At 52.6% G+C, this 17,010-nt stretch overlaps 11 protein-coding genes across 11 annotated transcripts; 5 read left to right on the top strand and 6 right to left on the bottom strand.

Moving 5' to 3' along the window:
* Positions 1–2,543: 2,543 nt before the first annotated feature.
* M436DRAFT_70011 (UPF0220-domain-containing protein) lies at positions 2,544–3,173 on the bottom strand (the record flags this gene model as incomplete). The annotated part of the gene is made up of 3 exons (XM_013575784.1): positions 2,544–2,607; positions 2,658–3,016; positions 3,075–3,173. 3 exons carry the CDS (start codon positions 3,171–3,173, stop codon positions 2,544–2,546), a joined length of 522 nt encoding a protein of 173 aa, XP_013431238.1.
* A 240-nt stretch (positions 3,174–3,413) lies between these two features.
* On the top strand, positions 3,414–4,026 carry M436DRAFT_60892 (uncharacterized protein; the record flags this gene model as incomplete). Its single annotated transcript, XM_013575641.1, has 2 exons — positions 3,414–3,851; positions 3,904–4,026. 2 exons carry the CDS (start codon positions 3,414–3,416, stop codon positions 4,024–4,026), a joined length of 561 nt encoding a protein of 186 aa, XP_013431095.1.
* A 54-nt stretch (positions 4,027–4,080) lies between these two features.
* On the bottom strand, positions 4,081–5,640 carry M436DRAFT_70010 (hydrolase, alpha/beta fold family; the record flags this gene model as incomplete). The annotated part of the gene is made up of 5 exons (XM_013575783.1): positions 4,081–4,266; positions 4,325–4,453; positions 4,505–4,709; positions 4,765–4,925; positions 4,990–5,640. 5 exons carry the CDS (start codon positions 5,638–5,640, stop codon positions 4,081–4,083), a joined length of 1,332 nt encoding a protein of 443 aa, XP_013431237.1.
* Positions 5,641–6,955: 1,315 nt separating this feature from the next.
* Positions 6,956–9,098, top strand: M436DRAFT_37349 (uncharacterized protein; the record flags this gene model as incomplete). Its single annotated transcript, XM_013575161.1, has 2 exons — positions 6,956–8,201; positions 8,254–9,098. The coding sequence occupies 2 exons, from the start codon at positions 6,956–6,958 to the stop codon at positions 9,096–9,098; spliced, it is 2,091 nt and encodes a 696-aa protein (XP_013430615.1).
* A 330-nt stretch (positions 9,099–9,428) lies between these two features.
* On the bottom strand, positions 9,429–9,947 carry M436DRAFT_70008 (vacuolar protein sorting 55; the record flags this gene model as incomplete). Its single annotated transcript, XM_013575782.1, has 3 exons — positions 9,429–9,562; positions 9,624–9,837; positions 9,912–9,947. 3 exons carry the CDS (start codon positions 9,945–9,947, stop codon positions 9,429–9,431), a joined length of 384 nt encoding a protein of 127 aa, XP_013431236.1.
* A 376-nt stretch (positions 9,948–10,323) lies between these two features.
* Positions 10,324–11,248, top strand: M436DRAFT_70007 (N-terminal nucleophile aminohydrolase; the record flags this gene model as incomplete). Its single annotated transcript, XM_013575781.1, has 3 exons — positions 10,324–10,361; positions 10,419–10,530; positions 10,589–11,248. The coding sequence occupies 3 exons, from the start codon at positions 10,324–10,326 to the stop codon at positions 11,246–11,248; spliced, it is 810 nt and encodes a 269-aa protein (XP_013431235.1).
* A 294-nt stretch (positions 11,249–11,542) lies between these two features.
* On the bottom strand, positions 11,543–12,349 carry M436DRAFT_38519 (uncharacterized protein; the record flags this gene model as incomplete). Its single annotated transcript, XM_013575374.1, has 2 exons — positions 11,543–11,691; positions 11,761–12,349. The coding sequence occupies 2 exons, from the start codon at positions 12,347–12,349 to the stop codon at positions 11,543–11,545; spliced, it is 738 nt and encodes a 245-aa protein (XP_013430828.1).
* A 536-nt stretch (positions 12,350–12,885) lies between these two features.
* On the top strand, positions 12,886–13,653 carry M436DRAFT_78830 (uncharacterized protein; the record flags this gene model as incomplete). The annotated part of the gene is made up of 4 exons (XM_013575974.1): positions 12,886–12,939; positions 13,016–13,057; positions 13,113–13,178; positions 13,231–13,653. 4 exons carry the CDS (start codon positions 12,886–12,888, stop codon positions 13,651–13,653), a joined length of 585 nt encoding a protein of 194 aa, XP_013431428.1.
* Positions 13,654–13,676: 23 nt separating this feature from the next.
* M436DRAFT_38501 (NAD(P)-binding protein) lies at positions 13,677–14,609 on the bottom strand (the record flags this gene model as incomplete). The annotated part of the gene is made up of 1 exon (XM_013575371.1): positions 13,677–14,609. The coding sequence occupies one exon, from the start codon at positions 14,607–14,609 to the stop codon at positions 13,677–13,679; it is 933 nt and encodes a 310-aa protein (XP_013430825.1).
* Positions 14,610–15,098: 489 nt separating this feature from the next.
* M436DRAFT_38471 (transcription elongation factor) lies at positions 15,099–16,054 on the top strand (the record flags this gene model as incomplete). The annotated part of the gene is made up of 2 exons (XM_013575367.1): positions 15,099–15,567; positions 15,627–16,054. The coding sequence occupies 2 exons, from the start codon at positions 15,099–15,101 to the stop codon at positions 16,052–16,054; spliced, it is 897 nt and encodes a 298-aa protein (XP_013430821.1).
* A 392-nt stretch (positions 16,055–16,446) lies between these two features.
* Positions 16,447–16,997, bottom strand: M436DRAFT_78827 (cell wall biogenesis protein-like protein Ecm15; the record flags this gene model as incomplete). Its single annotated transcript, XM_013575973.1, has 3 exons — positions 16,447–16,625; positions 16,685–16,807; positions 16,946–16,997. 3 exons carry the CDS (start codon positions 16,995–16,997, stop codon positions 16,447–16,449), a joined length of 354 nt encoding a protein of 117 aa, XP_013431427.1.
* Positions 16,998–17,010: the final 13 nt, after the last annotated feature.

Here is a 17,010-nt window from a genome sequence, read left to right as displayed (position 1 = left end):
CGATCGTGTCAGGTGGTTGCGTAGGTCGATGCGTCAGTTGTTAGCAAGCACGACTCCTTGGGCGGTGGCCATGGCCCGACAGAGTGCGAGAAATCCTAGCATATCGAGGGACCGGCGAGTCACGGGAACGGAACTAAGGCTTCCTCTCAGACTCCCGGTCAACATGGGCGTGGTTCGATGTTTAGCAACCGCGACTCGTTTCGGTGAACAAAACAAGGGGCCGAAACGTCATTGCCAGAGCTGAGCACCAACCAGAAGAGCATGTGTCAAGTCCACTTTGTGACTTGTGCGCCCCCACTTCCTCTCGGAGCTACAACATAACATCCGCTCTAGAGTATGTCGAGGACTCGAGGACACCGAGGACAGGCTTCTCGATGCTCTTGACCATATCATGTAAGCTCTGCACTTCGCTGTTGCACGTTTGGTCGCAATGGAAAGAATGTCTGATGTAGCCTTCCTCGTATGGTCATTGCCAAACAGACTGCCTTTGTGGATTGCCATCTACGAAACCAAGTCATTATGTCGTGAGCTTCTTCCTTCCCCTCGTCCATGCCGATCAAACTCCACACTGCAAAGCAGTCAAACCCAATACACGAAGAGGGGTCTACGGCTCTTCAAAGTCAGCAGTGGCGATCAGTTCCCTAGCCTCACGCGCGCCAGCGACAGCAAGCTCGTCGGCCGCAATGTTACCCTCGTTGGTCGCATGCCCCTTGACCCACACAAACTCGACCTTGTTAATGCTGCTGATCTCCTGGGACATGTTTTTTCGTTGCTCGATAAGTGTAAGGATCTTCTCTATCAAATCCTTGTTCTCGACCGGCTTCTTGGACGCATTGAGCCAGCCATTGGCTCGCCACTTGACGAACCACTCGGTCACGCATTTGATCGAATAGTTGCTGTCAGTGTAGATGGTGACAGGACGATTGCGGGGAGCGATTTCGAGTGCACGTTGTATGGCGGTGAGTTCGGCGCGTTGGTTCGTTTGGCGAGTACCGGATAGAGGCTCGGACAAATTGCTGTAGAACATGTTAGCGCAAGGCAGCAGCAAGGATGGAAGTGATTGCCATACCGCTTGTCCTTGGGACCAAAGTACACGCCAACTCCAGCAACAGCTCCGTGAGCTCCATTGCCTAGCGAACTGCCGTCTGTGTATATGATGACCGGCTTGCCGTCTTGAAGGTTGACCGCCTGCCACTTAGTTGTGGGCTCTTTGTACTCGACCTTACCGGTCAGAGGGTTCAGTGCGATGCGTGGATCGAAGCCGTCTTCGGCCCCGGCAGGCAAGGGACCCTCTCCGGCATTGTATTCGACCAGATCTTCCAACTCATCTGTATCTTTCTTCTGTTTCTTTGCTGGAGGGCTTTGTTGCGAAGGCTCCTCGGATGCTCTCTTGGGCGGATGGCCATCCTTGAAGAAAGCGTGCGCCTCCTCGCGAGTCTTAAAAGACTTGTACACCGCGCCCTTGAAATCCGTTATTGTGTTCTGGGCGTCTGCCCATGAGGTGTAGACGCCTGGCTTGTGGCCTTTGTGCACTCCGTAAAATTTGGCAGGTTTACTAGACGCCGTCGATGTCGAGTAATTGGATGCTTCGTTACCATCCAGCCATGCTTTGGCATCATTGAGTAGAGGGAACGACTTGACTGGGTCTAATTAGTTGTGTTTGGGCGGTCACACTGTTGACTAGATACGAACATGCGGCGCCTCTATAGCCCCTGACTTGCGACAAACATTCATCCCAGCTGTTGTAGATGCCAGGTTTACGGCCGGCTTTGACGACGTAGAATTTGGCAGGCATGCTGCGGGTAAAAATGTGGAACAAGGATCCGAAGGATAAACGTCTGATTTGGCTCGCGTATGAGGCGCTTAGTGGGCGCAGCGCTGCGACAAAGTCGAATACTCGTGGTCGGTGAATCTTGCCTTGACTTCTTCGGTGCTACCTGTAAGTCGAGGCGGTATGGATAAGGTGAAGGTTGGATTAATGTCGTGTTGGTTGCAGTGTTGATGAATTACCAAACGCGGAATTGATTGATTGATGCATCCATGCAGCTCCTCACCGCCTTTGCGTCATCACGCTGCTTGTCGACTGGACCACCCTGCTCGGCACTGGCCATCGTTACCTTCCTGCTCACCAAGATCATCTAGGGTCATGGCAGTAGTCAGTCAGGTTGACCAAAGACACAAGAACCAGTAGGGTCTGCTTCACAGTACTATGTTTGTTCAATTGTGGTTGTGCTCGCACGATCAGGACTTAACGATTTTTTGGGCCGAGTTTGGAAGAGAGAGCAAGCAGATAAAGAGATGACCGCACAGCACCATTGACACCGCATCGGAGTACAGGAACATGAACCCGTCAGATACATGTCTCTCAAGGGCATAGACAGTAAGGAATAGAACACTGTTGGGACGGTACAGCTAAGATATAATAACCAAGCAGACCAAAGGTTCACACCAACTCACGCGGCATTACGTCAAAAATGACAAGTGAAATATGCTGTCATTCGATGTCCAAACACTAGACAAGCTACATGTACGTGTACGGCCTACTAGAGCTGCAGGTTGTAGGTGTAGTCATCCTCCATATTCTGTGAGACCCAAAGGACGACAGAGCTAAATAGGTGATTAGCAACGGTCTTGAACGAAAGCAACGGGTATGATACCTGAGAGAGACCAGAACGTTGGCGATGACATTGGCGACACCAAACCAAAGGGTAGGGAAGGAGTATTGTGGGACAATGTACTTCAGAACCATGACGGTGACACCACCAGCGAGACCACCAGCCATGGCAGCAAAGCCCATGAACAAGACAACACGGGCCTTCCAGGCGACGCCATCACCGCTGTAGCTGAAGTTATCAGCAGAGAGGCGGGTCTTGTCGATTGAGTTGACGATAAGCATGCCGAGGGCACTGAAGATGACGGGGATCCAGTCGATAAAGGTCAGATGTACGTCGGAGCCGTTGAGTGCCGACTTGGAGTAGACGGCGGCATCAACGAAGACGAAGAGGGCGATGGCAAACTGTAGCAACCACGTCAGCTATGGCTCGAGCAGGCAGCAGGGCACAGGTGGGGTGTACCAGGGCTCCGGCAAAGTAGACGCCGGCGGTACGGGTGGTGGCGCTGTTCATCCATTGCGGCTTGCGGAAGGGCAGGCGGAAAACACGTTCGCTAGACATGGCGGTAGGTAGTAGATGTGGAGAGCGACGACGTGTGTATGGTATAGCCGTCGGACGAGTCGCGAGCGACCGAGTACGCGGTCGGAAGCCGGGAGTCGGCCACCTTGGACCCGTGGCGCTGCTCACCGCCCGGTGCCCGCCCTCCAGCGTCTTGGCAACTCTTTATTCTGCCCAAAGTTGGCTGGAAATTCTCGACTTGTCAACTCGCTGCCTCCGCATACTCGACACCCGACAAACACAATGGCACCTACCAAGTCCTCGAAAGGAGCTCCCGCAAAGGGCGGCGCGTCCAAGGGTGGCAAGTCGGCGCCCAAGTCGGGTGACCGCCCCAGACCCAAGAAGCCCACTGGTCCCAAGCCAAAAACTGTCGAGCAAAAGTCAAAGTCGACTTCCCACGGCCCTGCAAAGAAGAAGAAGCGCGTCTACACCGAAAAGGAGCTCAATATTCCCACCCTCAATGCCATCCGCCCTGCTGGAATTCAGAAGCCCAACGGCGTCAAGAAGGGAAAGACCTTCGTCGACGACAAGGAGTCTTTGATGACCATCCTCGCCATGGTCCAGGCCGAGAAGGAGGGAAACATCGAGAGCAAGATGATCCGTGCTCGCCAGATGGAGGAAATCCGCGAGGCGAGGAAGGCAGAGGCCGAGAAGAGAGAGGCTGGTCGCAAGGAGAAGCTGGTAATTTCATACATCTCTACAACTCTAACCTACACTGCTAACACCACTACAGGAGGGTGTCAAGGATGAGCTCCGCAAAAAGAAGAACAAGAAGGGCACAAAATCCTCGGATGTCGACATGGATGTTGAGCCCGCCGCCGAGAAGCCCAAGAAGAAGAGAGTTTCATTCGGTTGATTTTGATTGCTCCTCTGGCTGCATTTTGTCTATCTCCGCGCACGATACCCACGTCTATCTGTCTTGCTCCGTCCCCAGCTCGGGGAGATACATCTTTCTACGCATTGGCTCAAACACGAACGGACTCTTGAATCCCGTGCTGGATGTGGCTGTCCTGGTCATCTCTGACAGAACCCCAGTCGGGCCGCCCTCCCTACCGCTATCGTACTCGCGCGCCATTTTCTGGAGGAAGTTGACTGCCTGTCATGCTATCGTGTCAGTACACCAGCAAACCCTAGCGATGGACACAGAAACATACCGGCTTGGAGAACCATCTTGTCCCACCAACCTCGAACCAACTCAAGTGGCCACCAGTCGAGGTCGAGCACATGACAACATACGGATTTTGCTTGATTTCCTCGTAAGGAACAGCCTCGTCTACAGCAATCTGAGGACAGTCAGCCATCGTTGTATAAGTCAGCACAGGGTGATGACTTACCGGATCGTCCTCAGCATGAATGGCGAAAGTGGGAATTCGAATGGCAGTAACCGAATCTGCCGATGATGCGTCCCGGTAATAGGCGTATTCCGTTGGATAACCCCAAGTCGGGCATTGAATCTCCCTGTCAAACTCGTGCAGATATGTAACCTTAGCAACCCTCTCTGGGTCAATATTACCATTTCTCACCACTTGATCTGCATGTCTGTATCACTGTCTTTAGCTTCGTCACCGCTCCGCATGATTTTGCAACGACTCACTGTGCGAAAAGCTTCTTCATGCTGGTTCCCATCGTCTTTGAATAGACATTGAGTCCAAGCCAAGTGCGCTGTAAAGCAAGACTGGCAACTTCGAGTTTCCAGGGGTTGGAACAGATTACAGCGGCTTGCAGTTCGCACGCATCTCCCTCTTCACCTAGATACTAGAACAGATACAACGATTAGAAATTGGACCTTCATACTGTTACAATGATCAAATCTACGTACGTTTGTGAGAATGTTGGCACCCAAGGAGTACCCAATTGCATAAAGCGGACGGTGCGGGTACATCTTTCTGCACCACTTGACCGTCTGTCGCAGATCCCAGGTGGCTCTTGCATTATACAAGATGCCGGTGGTGATCTTGCTCATAGCGCAACCGCGGCTGTTGACAACAATAGCCTCCCAGTCACCCTGTTCACTTTGATTTACCAACGGCTCCAGCACGTGTCTGAGATAGATTTCATGCGATCCGCCACTCAGTCCATGCAGAGTGATCAACATGGGCTTCGCATCATCACTGCCAATATTCGCGAACTCATTCGCAGTGAAGTATGTTGTGCGAGGAGGGAGGCTAGAATCTTCTGACAGTGCCTGCTCATGGGCCACAAAGTCTACGGCAAAGGTGCCAGCAAATCGGGGGTCATCAGACTCGAATATCTGACGCTTGTACACGATAGGGGGTCCAGCGGCCTTCACGGCTGTCCAGGCAGTATGGAGATGGCCGTTAAAGAGCAGGGGGTTCAATTTGCATGGAGGAGTCGATGCTTTGCAGATATCAGACAAGGCTGTCTTGCCAGACTTCGAAGCCAGAGATATGGTGTTCTTTGAGTGATGAAAGGAAACACGGGCGTGACCAAGCAGCCATGAAAGATCCATGATGTTTCTGTCTCTGTTTCTGTCTCCAGGAAAAATGTATTACTCGAACCTTGATCCGGAAGGGGGCCGTTGGCAATGGGCTGAGTTCCGGAGAGCAGGTCCTAGTAGCAGTGGATAACGAGTGTGGTGGCACGAGCAAGAAGCAGCACCGAGTCTAGGGGACGTTTGATATATTTGTACGCAGTTTTTAAACTGCGATAGAACGCTCACGGATCGGCGTCATACCGCACCGGGCACCTCTGGCGGGCCCGGCACTCCCGAACAATCTCGGCTACTGCGACCGCATTGAGGAATCTTCGCGAAGCATGTGAATTCACAGCCAGGTGCATAGGTCTCTCTGATGCCTTTGATATAAGAGAAACAGAGTCAAGTGCTACACATGTCTTGCGGGTTCTCGTCAACTGTCCTTTGGAGGTTGTCGCCTCGGCTGCCAAGACCGTGTTTCTCACCACGCGTACTTCTCCAGAATCGCGCGTTTCTTGTAATTGGTTTCTTGACGGTCTTCATGTGATAATCTGAGGTTGGAGATCCATCGTAGAGAAGGGCGGACATGGACAATACGCATAACAACACGAATGGATTTGATCCTCGGCGAGGTTATGGGGTGCCTCCGCAGCAGCAAAACGCCATATACGGCTACCAACCACCGCCTGCAGGAACTGGATATCAACAGCATCCCTTGAATGTCATGCCAACGTCTTCGACACCCGGGCACGGGTATAACATGCCACCACAGTACTCGATGAACAGACAATCAGGGCCATCACAACCACAGAGCTACATGACGTCTCCGGGAACGTTTGTCATGGGACAGGTTATGCAACAACCACAGTACTCCATGTCTCAACCACAATATCAGCCGCAGACTATCTCATATCAGAGTCATGCCCAGCACTCTCAATCGCTGCCACAAATCCTGGTAAATCAACAGCAGCAGCCCCACCAGCGTCAACCTCAGCAGTACATGCATCCGCAACCGCTACAAGCCTACCAGATGGACGGTGCTCCGAGTTACTCTCCTTCGGCATCGACTCAACCGCAACGGAACCAAAACCAGCATACAACATCAAGTCAGCAGCGACCACGCCATCACTCAAACTCCAACTACGCTACACCAGGAATTCTTTCCCAACCGCGACCCGTCTCGAGCACTCCTTCGAGACCGCAACAACAGTCACCGCCGAAATCTCAAGAAAACCATGCGAAGATATCCTCACAGTCGCACCCTCAACCCATTGTACCACCGGCTCAGTCACACAATAGGACGCCCAGTCAGTCTCAACCTAGACCAACTCCTCAAACTTACAAACGTGCCATGTCTCCACCTCAACCACAGTCACGGCCCGAGCAGTCGCCCGATGCTCAACCCCAACCGGCACCGCAGCAACGTCCACCAACGCAGACGCGTACTCCACAGGTAGTGATCGAAACGAGACGACCAGCTACGCAGAACCCACCGAATCCAGTGCCTTCGCGAGCGCCTGTTGCTCTGCCTCGAGAGTCAGCTATAGACTTGCAACCCGTGCTTTTAGGTCTAGCTGATCAATATGTCAGCAAAGCTCATGGAATGTCTTCATATTTAGCCCGCAATCCTCAAGAAGTCGATGTCGATCAATACTACAGCCTCATGTCTGCCGGTCTTGGCTGCATGGAGTCAGTACTGAAAAACTGGAAATTTCCGGATCCGAAGATCGAGGCACGGTTGCAGCTACGGTACGCGAATCTCCTGCTCGAAGAGACGGAAAATGACGGAGAGCTGCAAGATTTACTTACCAGGGGTGTTGCGTTGTGTGAGCGGAATCGCCTTGTTGATCTCAAGTACAGCATGAAGCACGTTCAAGCTCGATCCTTGTTCCGCACACATCCTCGATCTGCTCTCAAAATGGTGGATCAAATGATTGAGCTAACCGAGACATACGCGCATTATTCCTGGATGTACGTCTTCCGATTCTTGCACGTATCATTCTCGCTTCAATTGTCGCGTCCGGACTTGTCAGCAGCTTTGCAACAGCTCCGTCGGACCTCTCAGCATGCAGAGAAGCAAAGACAGTACCCCGTACTCACTACGTGCTCAGCTCTGGAAGCATTGATTCATCTGCGAAGTGGCCAAGCGGACTCGGCGGATAACTTCCAGAGATCGTTGGCGGCAGCACGTACTCACCAGTTGAACCGCGAGGTCACTGACATTTCACAAATTGCGACCTTGCTGGACTGTCTTGATCTATGTAGTGATCTCATCAATGGAAAGCCGGATCAGCTTCCTGACAAGATGAATGTCATGCAAAGAGCGTTGGACAGTGGCAAGAGAAAGAAATCCCCAGACGGAAGTTTTGCTGTACCAACGGCCGAGACTGCGCCCGCTGATATTTCTCTCGACACGGGTGGCATCATGCAGAGAACAGACGATGGAAAACGTGCCATTGTCTTCCAATGGCTACGTAGAAGTGAACTGTTTGCTCTCGGCTACATCCTGAGCGGACTGGCCAGTTCTAGTAAGAATGCGATTGATCACAAGTCTGAGAGATACGTAGTCGAGGGCGACAAACTCACAACAAGCAAGTGTTGCGCGAGACCCGTGTCCTTGCTCGAAAGATGCTAACCATATCTGTGTAGATGACTACAACCCCGAGAACGAGCGCAAGGTTCAATCGCTGCAATGTTCCTCGGCCCACTTGGATCGACGCGTGTTCTATCACAAAGTGTGTTTGCACTTGCTCGCTTCGCTCAAATGTGAGCGCGCCGATTGGCAAGGCGCTAGAGAAGTGTTGGAACGATTGACCGAAGGCATGAACATGGAGGACATCGACGAACAAGACTTTGTGCAAGTATCTGCGCTCTATCTAACAGGCACAGTCAAGCAGGCGACAGGTGATCTTGAAGGCGCCTTGGAGTGCTATAGGAGCCCGGCGTTGACGTTACAGCCCACGCAAAAGCCAACGGCCAACCAAGACCTTCGCATCCTGGCTACACTCAACATGATACTGATTCTGAGACCCCGCCGGGAGTCGCGAGAACATATCGACCATCTCATGAACCTTGTGGAACCATTATGCGAGAACCATCCGAACGTCAATTACAAGTCTGCATTGTACATTGTCAGAGCATCGTCGACAAGCGCACTACCCATTCTCAAGATGAAGCACTATCTATCGTCGTCGGCCAACATTGCCAAGAAGCAAGGGAACGCCCTGCTGCTTTGTGTGGCAATCAATCTGATGACATCGAACTTCTTTGTAAGCATCATAGGGGAGAAGGCAGAACTGTCGGCAGGATCAGGAAAGAGGCTTGCCGATAGAACGCATGTACCGCTGTGGCAGGGTGTTGCTAATCAGCTGCTGGCCGATACCCTGAACTTTGGCGGCAAGAGAGCCGAGAGCAACGAAGCAAGTGTCGAAGCACAGAAGTGGGCGCAGAAGGTGCCCGAGAGGGTGCAAACGCAGCTCGGGGTGACCAGGTAGAGGAAGTGAAGTGGTCTACACAGAAATGGTCTGCCGGCGTGACAAAGACGGTTTTGCTTGTGAGGTATCAACGGAGTAATGAGAAGGCGGTGTGCTGACCGGACGAGCAAGGGTCTGGACCGGAATCAAGGCTTGCTGCATGATGGCGGATCTCGCATTTGTATCTTAGGAGGAAATTATATAGCTGTCACAAACAGCTCTCAGACGACAGAGCTCATGATATTGTAGCAATACGAGAGACATTTAATATAAGACGATAGGATGTCGAGAAGAGTACATGGCTCAGGGATGAGCAGAGTGGTCGTGGATTTAAATGACTAGATTGATAGATCAGAACTCTTCGTCCTCGCGGAAGGAAAGCGAGAAGCTGATGATGGTCGAGTAGATGAGGAGACCGCCTGCTATCGACATGGCGGCGGCAGGGACACTGATCTGACCCGTGTGGGCGAGGACGATGGGCAGGGCTAGCGCAATTGTATAAGCATCTTGAAGAAAGCGTATGTCTGTTGCAGGGAGATGGCATACCAACACCCATGACGACCAAGAAGCCTGTTATGAAGCGACCAAGCTCGACGATCGCATTGCTGCCTCCATCCATGAAGTCATCGGAGGACTGGGCGCGTGAGCATATCCAGTTGGGGACAGGGGCGATAACATAGGTCGCAACAACCAGCAGAGGCAGATAATTGTGCCACAAGGCCGACGAGAGGATGACGAGCAAGAAACCAATGGCGAGCACCTATCGGGGAGGGTTAGCTCGCGTGCATCAAGGTGGTGGTCGGGGAGGAGGGGAAGGTGGGGAGGGGAGCATACGAAGGAAAGAGCGATGATTGTTTTGAGGCCTGCCATGTTGGGCTTGCAGGAGCGAAGAGGGCAGGTGGGAGATTCGGTCGTCTGGTGTCTCGATGGGTGATGGGCGGTGCTGCTCTGGCGGTCGTCGTCGGCGCGTCGCACACTCGTGGCAGTCGCGGGCCGGAGGTTTGGCGGCGCGGCGCTGGTTCATGTCGCCAAGCAAAGTCTGGGGAGCTTTGGCCTCTAGCTATAGAGTACTGTAGACAGTACAGGCGGCGCCTCGCCCATGTCATTCCATCATCGGCTGCAAACATATACACTTCTTCATCTTCACTCGCCTTGTTTGTCTCCTGCATAGCCATCTCTCGCCAACCCTCTCCTTCCCTCCGCCCACTCTCTGCCACACCCGCACTCTCCACATCACACCTCAGCCATGTTCCGCAACAACTACGACAACGACTCGGTCACCTTGTATGTGCCAACCTGATCCGCCGTCCATCAGCCTCCGCTAAACTCGCTCCTGTCCAGCTCGCCGCAAGGCCGCATCTTCCAGGTCGAATATGCCCAAGAAGCCGTCAAGCAGGGTTCCGTCGTTGTTGGCATTGTCAGCAAGACGCACGCCGTCCTCGCCGCAGTCAAGGTCCGCCGTTCATCACTGCCCGCTGCGCCGTCCCCAGCACTGACACTGCCATCTACAGAGAAACGCCGAAGAACTCTCATCATACCAAAAGAAGATCATTCCCGTCGATTCACACTACGGTCTTGCCCTCGCCGGTCTCGCCTCAGATGCCCGCGTCCTCAGCAACTTCATGAAACAGCAATCCCTCTCGTCGCGCTTGACATACGGTCGCCCCATCCTGCTCTCAGAAATCACCTCGCGTGTCGCCGACCGCGCTCAGACAAACACCCAGCAATACGGTCGTCGCCCATACGGTGTCGGCTTGCTGGTTGCTGGTGTCGACGCAAAGGGTCCCCATCTCTTCGAGTTCCAACCTTCAGGCATTACCCAAGAAATGGTCGCTTGCGGCATCGGCGCCAGATCCCAGATGGCAAGAACCTACCTCGAACGCAACCTCGATCAATTCGAGGGTAGCAGCCGTGAGGAGCTGATCAAGCATGCTCTGCGCGCCCTGAACGAGTCTCTGCCCCAGGACAAGGAGCTTACTGTCGACAACACTTCGCTAGGTGTCAGTGGACTGGACGAGAACTTCACCATGTACGAGGGTCAGCAGATTGCTCAGTGGTTGGACACAACATTCGAGAACAGGAACGACGATGCCGGTGACGCTGCTGCTCCTGCTGCCGATGCGCCAGCACAACAAGAGGGCGCTGGAGAGTCGATGGAGGTTGACTCATGATCATGCATGATGCAAGAGAAGTAGATGAGGTATCGAGGAGAACAAGCAGAAGCATAATCATTACAATTGACGTCCTGACATGATGTGTATCAAATAAATCACGTTTCACCATTTTCAACATCTGTGTCAGTTTTGGCATCGAAACTCGCATGCACCGGGATAATGACCTTTACGATTCGCATCATCGGAACAGTGTGTGTTCACGAACAGGTAACAGAAGTCGAGATGACGGATCGAATGTTGTACATGTTCTCCACCTCACCTAAAGGTAACAAGACGAGCATGATGGCTTGCTTACTTTTTACCAGCCATCCAGCCAGCAAGGTCGAAATTCTGAATCTGCTGCGCCGTGTTCTGGGCCTGTCCTCCTGAAGCGCCACCGCCCATGCCCAAGGGCCCTTGCTTTTGAATTTCTGCAAACTCGGCCTTTGTTTCTTCGTCCACTGTTGTAAAGAGGTTAGTACAAGTCGATTTTTCTGCAACGAGCAAGAGAAGAGAGGGTCAAGACTTACTATTCTCCATCAGGTAGGGCATGCCGAATACGAAGCCCATAGAAACGACACCCATCAAGATCATGGGATTCTTGAAGAACGACAATAGATCAAACCCTTGTCTCTGTTCGTAGAAGGCCTTCTTCCCCAGAGCCGAGACGGAGAGCTTGACTTGATCTTGTGACGCGAGAGGAGCAGTGGACGCAGCAATCTTGGCTCCCAGATGCGACCATTTGTTCGAGGGATGTGTGAGGTATACAGTCACTGTCTCTGGTGTCGGAGCAACATGTGCTGCTTCGCCATCGCCTTCTTGCTTGATGGGTAGTATAGAGACGGGATCCACGACGTCGACTCTCAAACTAGGGAAGACATGATCTCTAGAGTGAATGTCCAGAAGCCATTCCCCCTCTTCTAGGTTGTCAAAGACGAATGAGTTGTCGACGCGGAGAGGTGCAGTGGCCCTTTTGCCAGAGGGGCCGAAGAGTGTTGCGTGAGTTGACGAGGGGAGCTCGCCGAGGTCCAGAAGGGAGGATGAAGGTGAGATGCTGAGATGAAGCGACGTTGCTGCGCAGGTGCCTAGGAGTGCTGATAGCGTTGAGAGGAGCTTCATGGTTGTACGAGGTCGCTGGACCAGTTGTATTCGAGAGAAGAGGATGGCCGCTGAGATGTTGCGATGGTTGCACGGTCGATGTTCTGGATGATGCTGTCGCGGAGTTGCGGGATGGAAATGGCCGAGCTTCTCAGTTAAACTCTTGCACAAGATTCGCGCCACTTTTTGTGCAGCTATGCCACGCTTCTACCAAAAATATTGACAGCCACAAACAAGATCTATACCACTACAAAAAGCATGCGACAAAGGCAAAAAGACATGCCCCCTAACGGAGTCGAACCGGTGACCTCGGCATTACTAGTGCCGCGCTCTACCAACTGAGCTAAAGGGGCTTGTTACTGCAGGTTTCAGATACGTAGATTTATAAAGACTACATTGTGATCGGCACCAACGCCACACCACGTTGTTCGGCTCGCACCACTCCGCGCTGCACCTCCCAGCGGCTAAACATCAACCACAAAACACCTTTCTCGACACACCTCATAGAAGTCTGAGAGAATTTCTGCGGCAGCACACATAAACCTTTATCTCCTAAGATGGCAGTTCCTGATACTGTGAATTTGCGTAACCTTTCGGGAACGTATAACCTTGTAAGGTGATATCTGTGACTGCATCCTACCACATCCAAACCGATCATTGTGAAGAGCGTTCACTGACACTCACCAGAACAAGACTCTGTCAGATTCAACCGATGCAGCCCTTCAGATGGTAGAAATCCCTCTCCGAGTCCTCATCACGCACCAGCTCATCGTTATATATCTAGCAAGGCATAGGCTGGCTCGTCCGTCAAGCCGTCAAGTTCTCAAACGTCACGCTCATTGTCAAGCAGGTAGCCAAATCTCAGAACTTGCGAACATAGAAATAATCTGACGACGTGATAGTTCGTGGATGAGAACGGCCTCGTGCATGTAGACAATGAACAGATCACAACTGGAAACATCCGCAACCTCGAGGAGCGTATAGTGGACTACCAGTGCCGTGAGAAAAACGACAGGATCTTTGGGAAGGTTAATGGTCGCTCGCGCTATGTCAAGCTGGGTGAAGTAGAGACCGAATATCTCAAGCAAGGCTGGGACGAAAAGTTTCTGGCCGATGGGGATGGTCAGGTTATTCAGGTCTTTGTGGACAGTGTAGGCAAGAATCCCAACTGGGCAGCAGAACAAGTATGGGGCTTCGAGGTAGTGGATGGGCAGAAGCGACACACGAGACGTATCGTCGTCAGAAAGGGCAAGGAGGAACACAACATTAGATTGGTCTACGACTGGGTTGTGGAGAAGGACGAAGACGCCGATCTGACTTATTGAGTTGACACTTGATGTACTCCAGATCAAGCGCGAAGCATTTCCTCTATCGTCTCCTCCACAGGGATGGGTTTCCGACCCTTTGATGCCAACAGCTTCTCCAGGGTCGGGTCATTGATCAGACATTCTTGGTCTCTTAAAGCATCATAGCTTGCAGCCCACCACTGAGCAGCAGGCTCCGAGAGCTTGATGTCTCGAACGTAATAACTCTCGAGCTCCTCTCGTGAGACAATCTTTGTTGTGACCTTTTTTGACTTCACAGCTGAAACTTTCTCGAGTACCTCTTTGATGGTTCTTGCACCTTGAGTAGCCGAAAGGTAGAAGGTTTTGGCAGCATATTCGGATGATGGTGCAACAATGACTAGAGCGCTAGCGAGGCCAAGATCAGAGATGGCGGTCCAACTGATGGGAGAATCGCCACCAATAGGCACCTCGGATCTTTGGTCGTCGTTGAGATGGTAGTAGCTTGCATACAGCGGCCAGCTCTCATTGTACAGACCCTCACGCAGGAGAGTATAATCAATGTTCTGCAGGTCTGCAAGGTATGCCTCGGTGCGAATGTGAGCCTGCATGACACGCGACTTGGAAGGGCTTTGGAAAGCTAGAGAGCTGTAGTAGATGTGCTTGACACCTGCGGCCTGGGCAGCATCAATGGCGGTGAAGTGATGCTTCTCGCGACCTTGACCCAGAGGGGCATCGTTGTAATCCATTTCGATCTTCGGGGTGGAGACGAGGAAGAATTTGTCACAGCCTGCAAGAGCTTTCTCAATCGAAGCTTTGTCGTCGAACGAGGCATGGCGGACTTGAACACCCTTCTTTTCCAGGGAAGTCCAGGTATTACTTCCAGGTTCAGACGAGGTGCAGCATACGATCTGAGATTTGGGAAGCAGATTGTGATCAAGGAGAGCTTTCAATGTAGCTCCACCAAGCTTGCCAGAGGCTCCAATGATAGCTAGCATAGTTGCAGGTCGAAGAGATTGAGTGAAGTGGTCAGTGGACTAGGTGAGACAGGAACGAGCACGGGATGAGTTGTTCAATGATTGAGCAGCTGGGGGCAGGTGGGGCGGGTCATTTGTCATCACAGATATTACCAGAATGACGGCACTTGAGCAGCGTCCGACCTGGCAGGAGATGGGCGGATGCAGTAATCGAGGGAGCATGCATGACGATAATTTGTGCAAGAAAGTGAGTTGGATATGGAATGTTTTGGTGAAGGCAACCCCGCGCGCCTCGGGTCTGGTCGTCGGATTTGCAGCTGCCAGCGTCGAAGCTCAAGGACCATGCCAGTTTTGATATTGTCGTTTCCTTGCATCTCTCCAGACATCAACCTTCACCTCACGCTACTCCACTAAAAACACGCGCATCCGAAGCCTGAGCGGCTTGCGACAGCGACTGGCCCACCAACGAGACGCACTGAGCGATTGCGCAATCACTCACATACACACAGCATGGCCACTATGGAAGCAAAAGACATTGAAGAGCGCGGTAAACAGCTGGCCAAGGCGGCATCGGGCGGCGACCCTCCGGCAACTCTGCTCGCTCTTCTAGACGGCCTCAAGGGATGGACGGCCACGGAAAAGCTGTTGCGCCAGACAAAGATCGGTGTCCACGTGAACAAGCTGCGCCAGAACGGCGATGCCCAAGTAGCCCGTACTGCTGCCACCCTGGTCAACAAGTGGAAGACGGACGTCAAGAGAAGCCCTGCCACCGCCGCCTCGAGTGGCACCAACTCTCCTGCGCCAGCAAAGTCCTCACCTGCCCCAGCCGCTGCCTCCAAGCCAAAGTCGGAACCTCATGGTGATCCTGAGAAGCGCAACAGTGTGTCAGACAAGATCGACTGCGGAGTCACTGGAAACCAGACGAGGGACGCCTGCATCAAGTTGATGTACGACGGCTTGGCCTTCATGTCGTCTGATGGTATCTATCGCCGTCCACCGACTGCCTTGGTCCTATCACCCAACTGACATGCTCTACAGCTTCACAAGATATTCTGACCGTTGCCCGTTCCGTCGAGCTTGCTGCTTACAACGCCTACCAACCCGAGGGCAGTCCCGAGTACCGCCAGCGCATACGCTCCCTCTACCAAAATCTCAAAAACAAGGGCAACCCAAAGCTCCGCAGTCAGGTGCTGTCTGGTGTTGTCAAGCCCGACCGCTTTGTGCGCATGACCCACGAAGAGTTGAAGAGTGACAAACAGCGTGCCGAGGACGAAAGACTGCAAAAGGAAAACATGGACAAGGCCATGGTCGCCCAGGCAGAAAGCAGTATCAGTGCCAGTCTGACATGCGGTAAGTGTGGTCAGAAGAAGGTCAGTTACACTCAGGCCCAAACCAGGTCTGCCGATGAACCTATGACGACCTTTTGTACTTGTACGGTTTGTGGAAAGCGTTGGAAATTCTCATGATGCAAGAAAGGATGCTCCTGAAAATCAAGTAGTCATGGGAGGGGGGGCTTTCCAAGTCTCGATGTGCGCGCAGTGTTCCTTCCCATTGCTCCTTCCACCCGACGACTTGCGAAATAAAGGCCCAGATGGAAGTTCCACGATGGATCCTCGTCCGTCCATCCGTCCGCCTATTCAACTTCTCCTGCGCCTTGCAACCAGCCAGCGCCATATTAAATGCTCGCTATGGAAAGGCACAGTGGTTTCTAGGTTAGGCGTCTATCCCTAGAGATCCCAGAGAGTACCGCGTCTCGATGAATTTCATCTAGTTCTCGGAAATATTGCATTGGGGGTTAGCACTTGAACATCGTGACCCTGTGATGATCGAATTTGCCAATGCTGTTTCGTGTCTTGTCTTAGGCCTGCTCATCCTTGTCCAAGATGGCCTTGACAGCAGCGACCTTATCCTCGGCCGTCTGCTTCTTGTCTGTTCTCGATCCAACTCTGATATCGCTTTGGATTCTCACAACACCATTCTCATGCAACAGCGAGTGCGCTTGACCGATAACTCGCATGACTTCGTCCCAAGGACCCTCTGCGATGCGTCATATTAGACGTACATCTCTTCTTGATAGCGGGACAGACGTAACTCACCCACTGTTGTTCCGGCCGAGTGCATATGGTACACGAGGCCGCTTTTCTTGAGCAGACGCTGTACTTGAGAGACCTCTTCAGAGACAGAGGCGGTCGGGGTCCCAAGAGGTATAATACAGAAATCTGTGGCTGGTCAGTTTTGCTGCTTCTTTGCATTGCTGGCTCTCCTTGTGCAGGAATCTGCGCTTTCGTGTTGTCGGGAGAGCGGGGTGAGAGTGGCAGAATATAGCACATGGGTAGGCCCTATCTTAATACACTAACCTGCGATACATGCCGGAGGTGTTGCAAGGTCAAGCAAGTGGTTGTCTGCCATTTTGTCGGTTTAT

Source organism: Aureobasidium namibiae, assembly GCF_000721765.1.
Source record: "Aureobasidium namibiae CBS 147.97 unplaced genomic scaffold scaffold_2, whole genome shotgun sequence".
NCBI lineage: Eukaryota > Fungi > Ascomycota > Dothideomycetes > Dothideales > Saccotheciaceae > Aureobasidium > Aureobasidium namibiae.
This window is presented reverse-complemented; position numbering and strand designations above follow the sequence as displayed.